Source organism: Melospiza georgiana, chromosome 11 (genome assembly GCF_028018845.1).
Source record: "Melospiza georgiana isolate bMelGeo1 chromosome 11, bMelGeo1.pri, whole genome shotgun sequence".
NCBI lineage: Eukaryota > Metazoa > Chordata > Aves > Passeriformes > Passerellidae > Melospiza > Melospiza georgiana.
The window spans coordinates 12,686,389-12,702,915 of record NC_080440.1 but is presented as its reverse complement, the minus strand read 5'-3'; the positions used below and the strand labels follow the sequence as shown (position 1 = coordinate 12,702,915).

At 41.3% G+C, this 16,527-nt stretch overlaps 1 protein-coding gene across 2 annotated transcripts in view; it reads right to left on the bottom strand.

Annotated features, from left to right (window-relative positions):
- The window catches only part of ARHGEF3 (Rho guanine nucleotide exchange factor 3), a 105,932-nt gene that overhangs the window by 13,593 nt on the left and 75,812 nt on the right, over nucleotides 1-16,527 (bottom strand). Inside the window, exon 1 of one of the 2 annotated variants that reach the window (XM_058031849.1) lies at nucleotides 9,268-9,432. The exons of the other annotated variant lie outside the window; for it this stretch is intronic. Within the exon in view, the coding sequence (XP_057887832.1) occupies nucleotides 9,268-9,363 (96 nt within the window). The 5' untranslated portion in view covers nucleotides 9,364-9,432. Of the gene's footprint in view, nucleotides 1-9,267; nucleotides 9,433-16,527 lie in introns of those variants that run through there. 2 annotated transcript variants of the gene reach the window in all.

The window sequence follows — 16,527 nt, the reverse complement described above, 5'->3', positions numbered from 1 at the left end:
AGTGAAGTTAAAAACCCCATCCAACACCATATTTCAAGGACATCCTAATGCAGTTCATCTTTCTTTTTCAGCCGTGCTTATAAAGTTTGTGTAGGTTTGCTATGCCTCCAGTTGTCTGGACATAGATTTAAGAAAATGGAGCATGCCTGTTATCCTTTTCTAAATACAAAGAAATATAAATCCTTCTGGAGATAATGCAGATTTGTCATCCTTCTTGATACCAAACAATAAATCTCAGCAGCGATGACCACCATCTGTATTACTGGCAAGAAAAATTCTCTTCCATTAGAGCAGGAACAGAGGAAAGGTGAGAAGCAGCTACATATTTAATTTACTTCTCAGCAGGCAGACCTGGAAATCCATAAAAGCCAGCTGAGATGAGCCACAAAGTGTTTAACCCTCTAGCAAAAATAATGTATTCCACCACACATGACACCTGGCATTAAAGAACTGTAGCAGTCTAAAGCAAGTTAAATCCTTATCTTCATCACTGCACTGTTATTCATAACCCCTCCTTTTCAGCAACCATGTCTTTGAGGCAGGTTTCAGGAGCATTTTTACGTCATTGCAGCACTCGCATGCTTATGTACTCACTCACTTCTCCAGCAGCAGCATCCCACCCCCTCCCCAAAACACAGGGAAAACCTTTGAGATGCCAGTGCAATTCTCCTCTAACTGGTGGCACAAGCACGAGCTGTTTGTGCCAGTTCTGAGTGCTGGAGCCCAGAGCAGAGCCCTGGCAGGGCCAGCTGGTCAGGAAGGTGCTGCAGTGCAGTGCAGGGACACGGAGCCCTGGGCAGTGCCAGCAGCACAGCCTGTGCCAGCAGCTCTGCCTCAGCAGCATGGGCACTCAGCACCAGCACCCCAGCCCTGCTGCAAGACCTGGAAATGAACATTGGAGGGACTTCCAGGAGATAGGATTAATAGAAATTATTACTCCTTTATGCTGTATCCCTTCTGGAATCCATTGCCCCCATCCATTCCAAGGAGAAAAGTGCTAAAGCAGTATAATAATTACTAATGTTCATGTTGCAAAACCTCACTGAAAACAGAAACTGATTTTAAAGATGAACTCCAAGCAGAGTTTCAGCCACCATCAAACACCATTAAGATCTTGTGGAACCTCTTGCTGTGAGCCACTAGAGGCCAGCCGTTCCCCCAGCAGGCACAGCCAGGTCAGGTCACTGCAGTCCTGTCCTTCTGTGCCAGCGCCCCTCCTTGAATTCCTCATGCAATCTATTGCTGACCAGAATTCAGAACAGCTAAATATACAGTCCAAACTTAGAATTCAATTTTATGGAAAGAAATCAGCATTATTACAGGATTCTCTCAAATAACATTACTACAGATAACTTCAGAAGCCTGAGACTTTACACCTTTACCAATGAGTTCTAAAAGAAAATCTTGTTAATCCTAAATTCTTAAGTATGAGGAAAGCTTTTCTGCATACTTACAACATGATTTTCCCCTTCACTAGAAACTGTGTGGTAGGTTAAGACACTGAGCTGGAAGTGAAAACTCAACAAATCTTTAGTGTTCCAGGTGTCATTTTATTCAGAGAAGTCTCACAACAAAAGCCATCAGCACTGTGTCACCCTTTATACTGCAGTAAAATGAAGTTTGTACAAATAAGGCTTTGATGTGCAATGAAAATACAGCACTAGCAGAGCAATTCTAAAACTGCCAGACAGTAATGCTGAAACTGCTGCACATCTGATCCCAGGATTTCTGCTGTACTTGAACATCCACTGTGCCTCTGCCTCCCCTCTCATCAGCACCCTCATTCTCAAGCTGTCACCTCTCCAAACCAGCACTGCAGAGAAGCTGAACAAACTACAGAGGCCAGTCTGGAGAGAGAAAACTTCCACAGGCAAGGGCAAGTTCTGAACAGGTGGGTGTTTTTCTCACCAAGGACTCTGTGCATCACAGCCAACAACACAAATGGAAGGAGGGGACTGCATGAACTATTCTGCTTTACCCAGAGATACTGACCAGAATCTGCACTTGCACATCAGTCCAACATGTTCATTATTTCACTAATTTGTCTCTGAAGACTCTCCAATTTCCCAGTTAACCACAAGTCCCACAGCCATAAAACCCTTTGGGGTATGAATGTCGAGCAGTGTCTGCCCAGCACGAGGAGGCTCCATGAGGACACACGGCACTGGTGGAATGAACACCAGACTCCAGGCTGCCCTCAGAGCTGCCAAAGGCATCCCTGCTCCTCTCCTCCTGCCTCCCCCTCACAGCTCTGGGAACTTGCAGGGGAACAAGAGAGAGGATTTAGGGGCTGGATCCACTGCAACAACCATCACCTGTCCAGGCTGGGAAGGGGGCCAAGTTATGACAAAAAAATTCAGGAGTTACAATGTGCTGCCTGACCTTTTAAAGCCATTATGATTGGTATCTTTAAAAAACCTCTTATTGCAGAGTTTTGAAATTATTGCATGTTAGACTGTATTTTCAGAGTTATGAAGGCTTGCCAAAGCAATACGGGAAGTAAGTTAAAAAAAAAAGACCCAGACTACAGTTTGGCAGAGTTTCCAAAATGTGGAGCTGGTATATGTGAATAAGTAACATTAATCTGACAGGGCTTTAAATTTGATATAAGGCTAAATAAAGCTGAGGGAAACATGAGTCCAGGAACTTCAAAGGCTGAACAGTCAAGTGAAGTCAAATTAATACCTGGCTAGGCTAGAACAATGAGCAGATGGCTTTTGGAGGGAGACATATATTTGAACTTAAGATGACTTTGGGAACATTTGAATTCAGAGACAAAAAAATATTAGCTGCAAATACTGTGAACACATGCAGCCTCCGAAAGAACTTGAAACTGTGAACAAAGTGATAAAAGGAGCAAATCTGTGTCCAAAATATAGACAGCTCTGAAAACCAGACAATGGACATTTCAAACACCTACTATGTCCTTCTTTGTACATTTTTCTAATATACTTTTCTGAAGAATTAGTAGGAAGAAAGATTAATCACCATAGCATAATCAGTGATTGTCACCAATTTAAGATGGGAAGCTATCAAACAAGAAGTTTCAAAGGTGCCATGCCTCTAATTAGGCATGAAGGACACAGGGCTTCCAATTGCTTCTTCATTCTAATTTACTTTTTATTTATAGGTACAATCATATCTCCAGTATCTTCTATATATTAAACTCTAACCCAGTAGTTTAGACTACTGAGTAAGCAAGGAAAGCTCTACCTTTTAATGTATTATCTCAAAAAAGACACTTCTGCTGTGGGACAGCAGGAAAATGCAGCATTCAGCTCCAACCAGAGCATTGCTGGGAAGCCACAGTGAGCAGACTGACAGCTGCCAGCTCCCTTTGCAGTAAAATTTAAGTCTTTTTGCCTTGCAGAACCGAGTAACGCGTTGCTTTCTAAACTGTGATATGGTCTTTCAAAATGATGACATCCTGACAAACAGGTAACTTTTGTACCATTATTTTGGGGCTGATGCACAGACCCAAACAGATTGCTATTTAAAAGCCTGAAACTTAGCACACAGCACCAGCTCCCAGGCCAAGCTGAGCATTCAAACAGCCATGGAAGTGTGGAAAAGCAGAAGATCCCATGAAGAACTAGGCACTTCCATTAGCAGTAATGCACTGACAGCTAAGTTCATGCTACTTCTGCTTCTTCATTAGTGAAACTGGCAACTAATAATTGGTAGTATTGTATCCAAGAACACACTACACAGATATGAAATCTTCTAGAAGGCTATTTAGGGGAAGAAGGTAACACTTTGGGGCTCTTCATCAGCAAAATTTAAAAAGCCTCTTTTACTAGTATATGTAAGGAATGGAATAGTCCCAAAGTTCAAAGCAGAATGAGTTAAACCCATTTAACTGTGTCAGTTGTCGATACATTATCATTCAAGACCACACACAACCTAATTATCACTCTTTGGTGGATAAATTACACTAGCAAAAGACTGCTTTTCATTTCCTAACAAACAGAAAGAAAGGAAACAAAAAGAATGAGGCCAGGTTCCCTCCATATTGCCCTAAGAACATCAGAACCAATGACCTGGATAACACATGCTGAATAGCAGTCTAGGTGCCATATAAAAGGTCTTCACTTGCTCCAGTACCTCACTTCAAAATTCTTCCACTCTGTGCCCCTCAAGGCTTAGCCAGTGATTTCCTGCCAGTGAGGAGCCAATCATGCTCACTGCTGCTAGGATTGTTTTTCCACCTGACTCCCATCTCTTATCAGCAGCTTCAACAGCGCTCTCCATGTCGGAGGGCTGGTGCTGAATCCCACAAACAAGGGAAAATGTTTCCCTGAGGGGCCATTATTCTTGTGTCTGCTGCACTACTGTGACCAGGATATTGTGTTGATTTTTCTGATTGCATTTAAAACCAAACTCAACAAAAGGAACGGTTTTTACCCAGCACAGAAAATAAGTGCTATGTGAAAACTGGTACAGAAACTTAGCATTTTAGAATAGTAGAATTCATTCTGTTTACCTTCAACCTTCAGAGGCCAACTGAACCCACACACAAAGTGGCTGAAATTGCCAATGTCTGTCAGAATCTCAACTTACTGGAGTTCAGCAAGTTCTGAGACATTTACAGCAGTAATTCTGGATCTAAGGTAGCTACCTTGCTTCACATTTTATAAAACTCATGCTGATTAACTTTTTCCATTTTTGATGTGAATCAGGACAAAGAAACATGCAAAGCATGCATTCTGTGCTATGGGAGCATTCATTAAGGAAAAAGTCTTAACTTAAATTAGTCTCAAGAGTGTTAGGAGTGTAATAAATAGAAGACACTATAAATTGAAACAGTACAGTAACCTTTGTTTCATACCTAATTCACAAGCAGTGCCAGGAAACTCAAACAGAACCATTCTGTTTCAGATTTCAAGTAACTGGCTATATTTCCATACGCCTTAAAGGTTTCCATACTTTAAAGGTTATTAGTTTTTAGTCAACTTTATAAGGGTAAGTCAACATTTGTCATGGCAGGAAGCCCAACAATATTATTTTTGTTAGTCTGCTACTAGTTAAATTGGCCTCAGATTAAACAGCTCTAATAAATGCCCCCGAAACTTGGAGTTTAATAAAAAAACCCCACATTCAAGCTCTGTTCCACAGGATGTTATCAGTATTTAACCTTCAGCAGGATAAAAAACAAAGCAAACCAAAAAAGGTTAAAATAGAAAAAACAACCTATGTTACAACAATCCTTAACACAGCAAACACTTAAATCTAAAAATAAATTAAACCAAGCATCTCATGCTTTATGTACCTTCAGAGCGAAGCAAGTCTAAAACCAGAACAACATTCTCAATTGATTTTGGCACTAAAAAGACTGGGATTTTCTACTGAAACAGCAGAGAATTTCCCTTTGCTTCATAGTATCTTAGAAAGATTCTGATTGGAAAATTATAGAACAGTGCTTCTTCTAGAACTGAGGTGAATGGTAAAGAAAAACAAAGTAGGTGACTCTAAAGCAGTTCTAAGTATAGTTCAGTGGTGTACAAATCATCCACACGAGTCCATACTAAAACCTGGGAGAGGCATCCCTCTACTAAAACTGCCAGCATCTAAAGGAGAATTTAATAAGCAATTTCAGTGAATTGACACAAAGGCAACTTGATCATACAATTTTCCTTGAAATCCATAAAGTCCCATGCACCACCTGCACTCCCTGATGGTAGCAGGAAGAGGTTTGTTGTTCCTCCTCTGTCAGCCTCCTTAAAATGAGCAGGCAAATAAAGGAAAATCCAGAGACATTTTGTTTTAATCACAGCACTACAAAGAAGAGAACCTGAAATGATAGCTGGGGTACAATGAACAGCCATTTAGGGAAGTGGTGAAATATTCCTGGTCAAAGACAACAGTGAAGTTTGCATTATGTTATCCCACCCTGTGTTAATCAAGGATTGGCTCCTGGCTGCATACAGCCTGCCCTCCAGATTTCATTTGCCATAGGCAGGGCAGAAGCACTCAAGTGTCAGCAGCATCAGCACAAGCTGCATCCAGCAATCTTGACTGATCATTTGTCTGCAATATCCAGAAATCAATACCTCTATCAGGAGTTAGGAAATGAAGGCAAATTAACAGAAAAACCTCACACTGAGGTAAATTAACACAAGCAACAGAAACCCTGAAAAACCCAGACAACTAATGTAGAGTTGATTAAATTCTGCATTTCCTCTCATTACAAGCTGCTTGTACAGGCAATCTAAGAGAGACCTTTTCCATTCTGGAACTGACTGGATATTAACCTGCACTGCCAATTAACCAGCAGGTATCATACAGTGATTTACTGAATGGAAAAATAAAGACAAGCTATTTGTTTCATACCACCATTAAGCAGAACAGATCAGCAATTCCAAGTGCAGGGGTTTGACATGTTTCCAGCTACACTGCACCTGAACTTACCTGAAATATGTCAAAACTGCAATTACTAATATTTCATTAACATGAAACACATACATTTAGGAAGATCAAAGAAAATTCATGACTTGGAGTTTATCTCATAATCTTTGGCCTCTCTCCCTCTGGCTCCACGCCTGGTTCCCTGTTAATGATGTGCCATGGCCTGGAGGCCGCTGGGTTCCCCTTCACATTCCCCATCCCCAAACAAACACAAATAAACACCATCCCCCAAATAAACACCATCCCCCAAATAAACACCATGCAGAGCAGCAGGCAGCCCAGAGCTCCTGCAGCCGTGCTGGGAGGATGGCAGGAGACAACAGAAGCCAGGCTGCAAACAGCCCTGACTCCAAGGTCAGAGTCCTGCACTGTAAGGGCTGTAAGCAGACATACAACACACTGGACACACAGAGGAATTCTCTGCCTCCCTTGTAGTTTTCAGAGCCTAAATTCTGTGTTGGATCCTGTATGGCAGAACAGGACATCCTTACTCTGAGGAATTCAGGAGTTCCTTGCCATGACCTCACATTCAGACCTTTAAACCTCAATCTGTGGCTGTGAATGCTCCTTCTCACCTGCTGCCCATCCAGCCTGGGTGTTGGCTTTAGAAGGGGAAAAATGGAAAATAGTGTTTGTCATCGGGAAAGGTGTGGGGCTTTTTATAACAGGAGTAAGCAAGTTTCAAATGTTACTAATTGTTTCTATTTTTGAATTATAAAAAAGTTGGGAAGAACCCAACACCTCTGCACTGTTCATCCCTAGAATTGTACTACAGGATTTTATGTGGGGCATGTAATGATTCAAGTAAAGACCTCATAGTGTTTGCCATATTAACTCAGGTACTAGGTACTGCAGTGTTTTGCTGCCCTTAAACTGCACTTGAAAAGATCTATGATGACTTGTACTAGAACATCAGTTTTTTTATCAGAATCCAGATTTTAGTGTTTACATATATTTTGGAAATTTCATTTGTCATCGTTTTGTGACTGTGCAACTTGCCACAGAGTTTATGCCAAGGGAGCTGGCAGAGCAGAAAGAAAGAGCCGGAAGCAGAAATCCTCAGTTCTCTTTTCTGCCACTGACTTGTTCCTCAAAACATCTATATAGCAGAAAATCTGTTCTAATCCAAATATACCAACATTCATGCACAATTTGAATTATTAAAAAAACCGACCAACTTCACATGTCAATAACTAGAAGTAAACTGGCGTTTGCAAAGGCAGAAATGCCCAGCCCGGACGCAGGAGTGCTCTGCTGCAGTAACACCAAGCTGTGGCAGAAGGCGCCCAACAGCTTTAATTCCTCTTGTAAATGCCAAAAGCTGACAGAACAGCTTCAGGTTAGAGCTTAAGGATTTTTTTCCCCCGTAGAGATTTCAAACAAGTAGGCTGCATACACCAGTCCGTATAATGCCTTTCCCGATGAGTAGCTCTTATTTCTGCTTTCTGAATCAATTTTTTGGAGTGGTGGGTGGTCTTACAGGATATTTAAAAGTTTTTTTTTTCAGAATGCTGGAATCCCATCCTACTCTCAAGAAACAGCTCGAAAGCAGAAGGGTGCCTTTTCTTGTTCGTATAAAACACAAGCTGTTTTCACGTTGTAATTTTGATTGATCACATCTGTTACTCAATACTTCCTCATGCTCTCAGCTTTCACTGAGTCTTTTTCTTTGGAATTTGATTATAATCAAGCTTCCTAACTAACAGAGCAACACTCCAGCTCTTCAGATCTGACAGTTCTATTAATTCACAAAAAATCCCTTCATGCAGTAAAGGCTAAAATCGTATTCCTTTAATATTATCATTAATATAATGAGTACCCTTGAGAAGAACATTCAGTACCTAACAGCTTGTGTTTTCCATAGATGCATACACACACACACACATTTAGGGTGTTAATTTTTCAAAAACACATAGCTGAAAAGAATTCCACTTCCCTTAAGCTAAATAATTAAGTCTCTCTATGTAAAAGTACACTGGAAAGCCAAAGTGCAGCATCATCTCAGTTCTTAGCTTAACATCACGATTAAATAAGGTCACTGGGCTTATGTTACTTTTACTTTAGACCTAATCAAGTGGGGAGATAATTAATCTTTGATGAAGATGTATTAAATGAACCTAACTTAATAAGCTGTCTTCAAGTTACTCAGCAAACAAGATTAATAAAGAAACTATATATTTAAGTAATAAAAACTTTCAGATATATGTTCTGCCTTCCTCCAGACAAGTCACAATCCTTAATGTCACTGTTTTTTTCCTAAACACAAACCAACATTAACCTAAAGTATCAAATATTCAAGTTTTTCATGAACATTGCTGGATTTGAGTTAGTGAATAAGATTTTTAATGTCACTTGAAAGGCTTCCATGCTTTTTAAGAAATAGAGCAGTCAATCTGCTGATAGGACAAGATTTTCAGTTAACTGTACATCAGATTAATTTTTTGCTTATTGTGATGAGGAATAGACAGTTAATGTAAATGGTGTCTTAAAATCTATGCTTTAAGACACCATTTTACTGATTCCCTTCCAGCTCCTATGTCAGTTTAACAATTTGTAAGTAATGCTTAGTCTTGGAATAAAATACAGCTAAATCTCTTTAAGCTACTTATGTAAAACAGGTACGTCTCAATCAGATGTTTTAAAGATTAATTTTCCTAAAGTGACAGACGACAAAAAAAATCTAGATTCTGTTCCTGGCTTTATTCCAAAAGAGAGGTGAATACCTAGAGAAGGCAGTAAAGGATGCCTAAGCAAAACGGGTATCCATGCACTGCAGCCTGTTCTCATACCACGTTACTTTCCCCCAGCGCAATGCAGGTCACACAATGAAGAAAAATAAAGTTGCAACCGTGTCAGCAGTACCTCGGTCTCCTTAGCCGGGCTGGTCACCGTCGGCGCTTCCAAGGCGAAATTGGCCCTCTTGGCGGACAGGTAGCAGGGATAATCCTTGGCCACCATGGCTGCTTTCGGAGCGGCGCTCCCGGGGCTCGGTGCCGGCTCGGAGCGAGCGGCGGGCGGGAGGCGCCGGCCGTGCCCGGCCCCCGGCAGCGCTGTGGCTGAGCTGCGCCCCGGCCCGCGGCCCGGAGCGCGTCCCCGCGGCCGGCCCGCCGCACACTGCGAGCCGCGGCAGCGCCAGCGCCGGCCCGGGCGGGCCCAGGGGCGGGGTCCGGCCCCTCACACACCCTCGAGCCCGCCCGCTGGCGCTGCCGCGGAACGAGCGCCTCGGGCCTCGCTGTGCCTTTCCTTCCCCGTTCTGGCCGCCGCAGCACCGAGAGCGCACGGGTACGGGACACACGGAGCGGCGCTGCCCGCAGGATGGCTGCGAGAGCGGCTCTGGCAGCCCAGGGTCCCACAGGAGGGCAGGACAGGAGGACAGGACAGACAGCGCTGCCCAATGGCACAGACCCCAATCCAGCCCGGGCTCCAGCCCTACACACGGCAGCGGCACCCACATTCAGGGCGCTGTGCTCCCCTGATCTGAGCGGAACTTGCACCGTGTCACTGAGAATGTCACAACACACAGCATTGCTTTCACTCCCTCCTCAGCACGCTCTTCTTTTTTTCTTTTTTTTTCCCCCTCCTAGCCACATTACTGCTTTTTTCCTGTCTGGCAAGCTGGAGTTTGTTTCTTGTGTTTTAAAAGTTCCACTTTTGTTCCTCTTGTTCAGCCAAATTGCTCCCCTGCCTGCATCTCTCATTGTACCGAGCTGAGAAAGAGGGAAAAACACTTCTGCCTAAGGTATCTCACCGGGCATTTCAGTGTCTGTGCAGCCAGGCAAATTCTGTTTGATGGCTACCTTAAAACAAAGGTAGTGAAAATTTCCTGAAAAGACAGAGGAAGCATTAGGGGCCCTGTTTGCAACACAGGATCAGTCTGGCAGGGACTAAAATACAGGGGACAAGGAAAAGGAAATTGAGCAGGAAGCTGGATGGGGAGAAGGGAAGAATATTTTCAGCCACACGGAAGCAGCCCAAACAAGAATAACTTCACAGACCTAGAAAATAACTGATTTTAAAGGCAGATCATGTGATGGATGTGGCTTTACAAGCATTTATTTTTCTAAAGGCTGTTAATCAGATAATGATGACTTTAGAATAAGATTAATCAAATGGCAAATTTAGTCCTCATTTGGACACTTTCCTTTGACTTCACCAACATCCCAAACATATAATAAGCTCTCACACTTACCCTCTAGGCCTTCTGAGGAGCAGCTGCAGTACAATCAGAGATGCTCTGCTCTGCCTGTCATGCACATCTCTATTTTATGGTAGTCTATCCTTAAAACAAAATTTCCCAACCCTGAAATTCCTGCAAAATCACTAGAAGAGTTACTTCTAGATGTGCAATGACTCTAGAACAAAATGTGACATTGGAACATTTGGATGTTCTGTGCCTTCTCATCTGCATCACAGTAGGGCAAGACAAGGCTGACTGAAAGTGAAAGTGCTGACAAGAGGCACAGAACAGCTTTCATGCAGATAATGGTTAAGCAGATAGGACATACAGAAATGAGAGAGATTAGAGCAGATGTGATAAAGACCTACAAACCACGTTTGACAGAGGAAGCAAATATGGAATTATTTTTCACTGTGTTCAACAACAGGGGAAAAAATGGTGCATCAGATTAAATCAGGTGGTGGCAGATTCAGAGTAAAGAACAAGGAGCTAATTCTTCATATTGTATACAACTTTTGTATTATACACAGTGGAAGTATCTGTCACAAGATGCTGCTCCTAAGAAACATTCTCAGACACAACTTCTTGACTGTTGGGGCAATATTTTGGGAACAGCATGACTGACTATTTCTGTTTTGGACTCTTCTCTAAGCATCTACTTCTCACCATCACTGGATATTTGGTGTTAGGCGAGATTAATTCTTGCAGCCATCATGTTACTTTCCATATTTAAAAGAAAAAAGAAAAAATGTAGCATTTTATTTGAAGACTACATACAAGTCTTAGCTCAGGATTTCTGAAGCTATGAACACTTACTTCAGTCACATGAATGCACACTCACTTCTGCAAACTTTCTTCCATGTGATGTTCAGAGGACACAGCTCAGAGCACCACAATGTTGGGCAGTTTATCCTCACTTTTCAATCACATTAAAATACCACTACACAGAAATTGTAAAAAATGGTCAAGAACCTCCATGAGAACACTGCAGCTGCTGTGTAACCATCTAAACCCAAGCAGCCTTGATTTCAGATACCATCTGTTTATGTTTGTTTATGAAGGTGTATGTTAACACCATCTCAAAAATCAGCTCCATTTAAATCATTTTGACAAAATACCTTCAGGGCATGTTCTCAAAGCAATCTAATCCTGTAACATGCTTCATGGCATGAACAGCACTTCACACAGGACAAGAGTGTACTGGTTTGGAGATTGAAATAATGAACTTGAGTTTATACACAAAAAATATGCCAAGAAAGGGATTCTGTCATTTCTCCATTAATCAGGCCAGTGCATTTCTGCTTGACTAAACATTCTTAAGAAACATAAGAAAAATTAATTCTAAGAGGAATATGATTGTCAATAGGCAGGACCTTCATGTCAGTAAGTTTCAGAGCAGCTTGTACCTACAAGACAGACTTCAAAAAAAAAGTAGGATTCATTAGACTCCATGGACGCCATTTGTTTACTCTACCAGAAAAGTGTAAATACAGTTTTAGAAATGAAATTTGGACCCAAAGTTCATTGATGAATGGCACCGAACTTTATAATTATAATATTATCTAATGGAATAACAAATGCAAACAACTCTCAGAGAGCTAAATGTCTGTAGAATGCTATGTGCATTTATCAACAATGAATTATGATTACAGTTTAGTCATGGTATTGAATCCCCTCTGAACTGTGTATCAAACACTTGGAGTCCCTTCTGAAAGATCTTACAAACTGAGTGTGATTTATATTTCATTTCTACATGAATTTTGATTGCACAGTTGCTGCCCATCAATAGTCACTGCATTGTACATGTGGGCCCAGGCAGAGCCAAACATCAGCTCATAAACTTCTGCTGAAAGACTCCCTAGAGAACTCCAGTTGTACAGCAGGAGAAACAAAGGATGCAGTGATTCCACTAAGTGTGGAACCAGTGAGTCCACCCTTTCCTAAAATTATAGTTAGACTACAAGTCTACACTAACACTATAAAAATTGTGAATCTGAATTGTAAGGTACTTTCAAAAAAATCAACGAGCATTTCAGATAAAATGATGGTAGTAACTAGACTGCAGAGCAGGCCAGTGCATCAGTTTTGCCATTTCTGGAACACATTTTTTGTGGGTTTAGTTCAGTGGAGGTGGTGTAGGAGGGTTTTAAAATCTATTTAGGCCAACAAAGAACTTACTTACCTGTCAGGGAGAAGTAAGGAAGGTATTTGGTAAGTCTGGAAAGCCCAGCTCAAAGAGGCCTAGCACTGCTGACCTGGTTGAGGTCTGAAGTGCACTGACAGAGCTGTTCTGTGGTCATGGTGTTCACACCTACGCCTTCAGTTCATCCCCTCACAGATTCAAAACTTAACACAGAAGTAACTCTTGCAAAAGCATCTGTCAGCACAGCAAAACCCTTTGAGATGTGCTCAGCTTCAAACTTTACAAAAACCTTAAATTAAGTAGAAATATTGCATACACATTTCAAGGAAAAAAAACACCAGTAGTTTGCAGTTTATGGAATATCTCTCATATAATCTATGCACCCTTTCATTTAAATTGAAAGAAGGTAGATTTAGATTAAATATTGTCACTGTGAGGGTGGTGAGACCCTGGCACAGGTTCCCAGAGAAGTGGTGGATGCCCCATCCCTGGAAGGGTCCAAGGGCAGGTTGGATGGGGCTCCCACCACCCTGGCCTAGTGGAGGGTACCCCTGACCATTGCAGGGGGTTGGAATGAGATGAACTTTGAGGTCCCTTCTACATCAAACCATTCTGTGATTCCGTGTATGTGGTTTCACAACAAACCAACCAATAAACCAGAGGCCACTGCTTCAGAGAGGTGCTATTCACTGCTAGGAACGCTCAAAGCTACTACTCCTCCTATTCTGAAATGACCAGTGAAAGTAATGCTGCACATACTGAGTATCTCTAAAGCCTCTTTCCACCATGCTCCAATCATTAGCAATTTTTCCTTTCAGAAAAACAAACTAACAACAACCACCACTGAAACCACATTCAAACAATCAAAAAAACTTTTGAAGCAGTCTTTTTAATCAATCTTGAAGAATTTGAATCTTCTCAGAAGATGGAATGCAGAATCACTAACAGTGTTGAGTAAGAAGCCAGAAATCACATAAACTGCTAAAAAAAGAGCATTTATCAGGCAGTTACCCAGCTGTTCAAGAAACTGCAATTTCCTCATTGCAAATACAGATTGTTCACATGGTAATGAGTTCCAATTTACTAGGTAATAAATATCAGGAAGACACTTGATTAAACACTTTGGTGCTGAGAAATTCCAATAAAAATATTAGACAGTAAGTGATTATCATTAAAAATGTGCTCTCAAAACCACACCTGTAATTTTTCCAGGTAGAGCCTTAATCATGGAAAGATCAGTGCAGAAAAATTAAGCACATTTCAATGAAACACAGTGAAACTCTGTGGAACATGTGACATCACAAAACTGAACCCCAAATTCCCATTCTGTCTTGATTCTCCATTTGAAGACCTTTCACATGTTCATTATTAGCGCCACGTGTGGAGTACCATGAGAAGGAGGAAATTAGGTTTCCTCACTATTTTTATGGGCTGTGCTTTGGGATTTGCAGTGAACATCCCCTGAACTATTCCCCAACTTTTCAGTCAGTAGCAGCAGTCTCCCTTGTCTCCCACTGTGAATGATGGCTATTTCAAAACACCACCCCTACCCTGAGGTACACTCATGTCAAAGTGATGGTGAGCCATGGTTCTCACACCAACCATCACAAATGGTTTGCTGTATAAACACACCCAGTTCAGGCTGCAGGCTTTCAAACTCACACAGTGCTTCTTCATACAAATATCACTTGCAGAACAATTCTGCACTGGAAGAGAAACAGATCAAACAACCTGCCAAGTTGTTTTGATTTGTTTTTATTTTGCTAAATTCATGTAACTTTCGATTACCACAGGAAATATTGTACAGTTAAAGGATGCCTTGTAACAATCACTTTCACACTAAGGCAGAAGCACTGCTTTTATGAGCTTCTCGAGGGATAAATAACAGCTCATTTTGAAATCTGCCTCAGATTGATATACAAAAATCCTTTTGGTGACTGGCCTGCAGCTCAGTGCTAAGGCTGCCTGTTCTGGACTCACTGGGAAGGGTTCACACTTCCCCACCCCACACCCACACCCAGCAGTGCACAGCACTGGTGCTCCCTGAGGGGGGAATCACAGGGTGTGGTGAGTTGGCCAAAATGATCCTCCACCGAGTCACACTTGCAAACAAAGAGGTTGGTTGAGTTTGTCTGAGTACACTTCCCTGGGGAGAGCAGAAAGGAGGAGGTTAGGGCTGATTTATCCATGTGGACTTGAAACAGCTGCTCAAATTCTGTAGAGGGTGAATTGATCACCCTAAGTGGAGCATCCTTTCCTGAATTTTTCATTGAAAGGCATTCTAGGGAGAGGAAATTACTGGAAACACTTGTATGATGTTCAAATGAGATTAAATGAAATTAAAATACTTTTGTTTAAGTTACAGGCAGTAGGGGAGCAGGAATTTCTCTCAAGATCACTTATGCTGACTGGAAAATTAAGTAAGAAATTTCTTTATGAGAAATCATTATCCCTAATACAAAATGTTCAGCAAGACATCACAGTAGTGGTCTATTTTTTGTTTTGATTAAATTTTATTACAAAAACATTTATATTACATGAGTAACTCTGTAAAATTTGTCCTCAGAGTGGATAGTATCTTGTAATTTTCTGCTGTATGTATTCATGTATGTTTTGCTTATATATGTATGTCTACCCAGATAAGAGCAAGAAGAAAATTCTGTTCTTCTATTCAGAAGCAACAGGACTTTCCCCTCTCTATAACTGATCTCACTATACTGGCCAAATGCCACTAGGTTTGACCTTCCAACCATCCCCTCCAAATGCAAAATGCAAAGCAAAGTTTGGTGTTTCCAGGGTTTATTAGGCAAATCACATAACTGAGGAGTGGGAAAAAAATCAAAATGCAAACCAAAGCCTACAAAAAACCTCAAACAAAAATAAGTAAACAAAAACCCTTAAAACACCAAACAAACAAACAAACAACAAAAGAAGAGCTTTCAGCTACAGAAGTCCTTTTTAAGCCAGAAATAAAACTAGCAAAAAGGATATCACTTGGGTCTTTTGATTTGTCTTTTCCTATTCCCCTCTTTACCTAATCATACAAACTTGAATCCTTATTATACATTTCTTTGTGTTCAGCTTGACTCAGCTTACTGTGCTGCACTCAGAGTCCCAAGGGCTGACACAGAATAGGGTTTTACAGTATGGCTGAGGGGAATTGACAATTAGCCACTTGTACAAGTATAAATCTCACTTCCCTCTCTACCCAAATTCCTCTTCCTGCTCTTCTGCTGGCACTGTACCCTCTCCCTGCCACCTTATTACAAGTCTAACATTCATCTCCTCACACAGGTAAGTCGGCAGTCCAGAAAACCAAAACCACTTTGTTTATCTTGTCCGCTGTTTTTGTGAGCTGAACAACTTACTGTGGCATGAGAAAAGCACCAGAACTCACTGCAGATGAATGGTAAAAAAGCTCTCAGGTACAAATAAGGACAGGACAGGGAAAAGGTTGGTTTTTCTCCTCCTAGCTGAGCTCTGTTAGCTCAGCTTATTTCATGAAGTCATACCCAAAGAATATTGTCATAATTTCATTCTTTGGATGAGACACTTGGATCAGGAGCCTTATTTATTTATTTTTAAAAACAAACCCACCTATTAATTTCCATAACAACTGTGCACTATTACTCATCTAGTTGGTCATTTTTGCCAATTTGACTATCTTAAAATTAGAATATTTGCACCTCCTGAATAAACATTTAGAACACAAATCTTGAGACTGATTTAATGTTCTCTTTAATTCACCTGAATTAAGGTTGGAAAAGACCTTTAAGATCATCACATCCAGCTGTTAACCCAG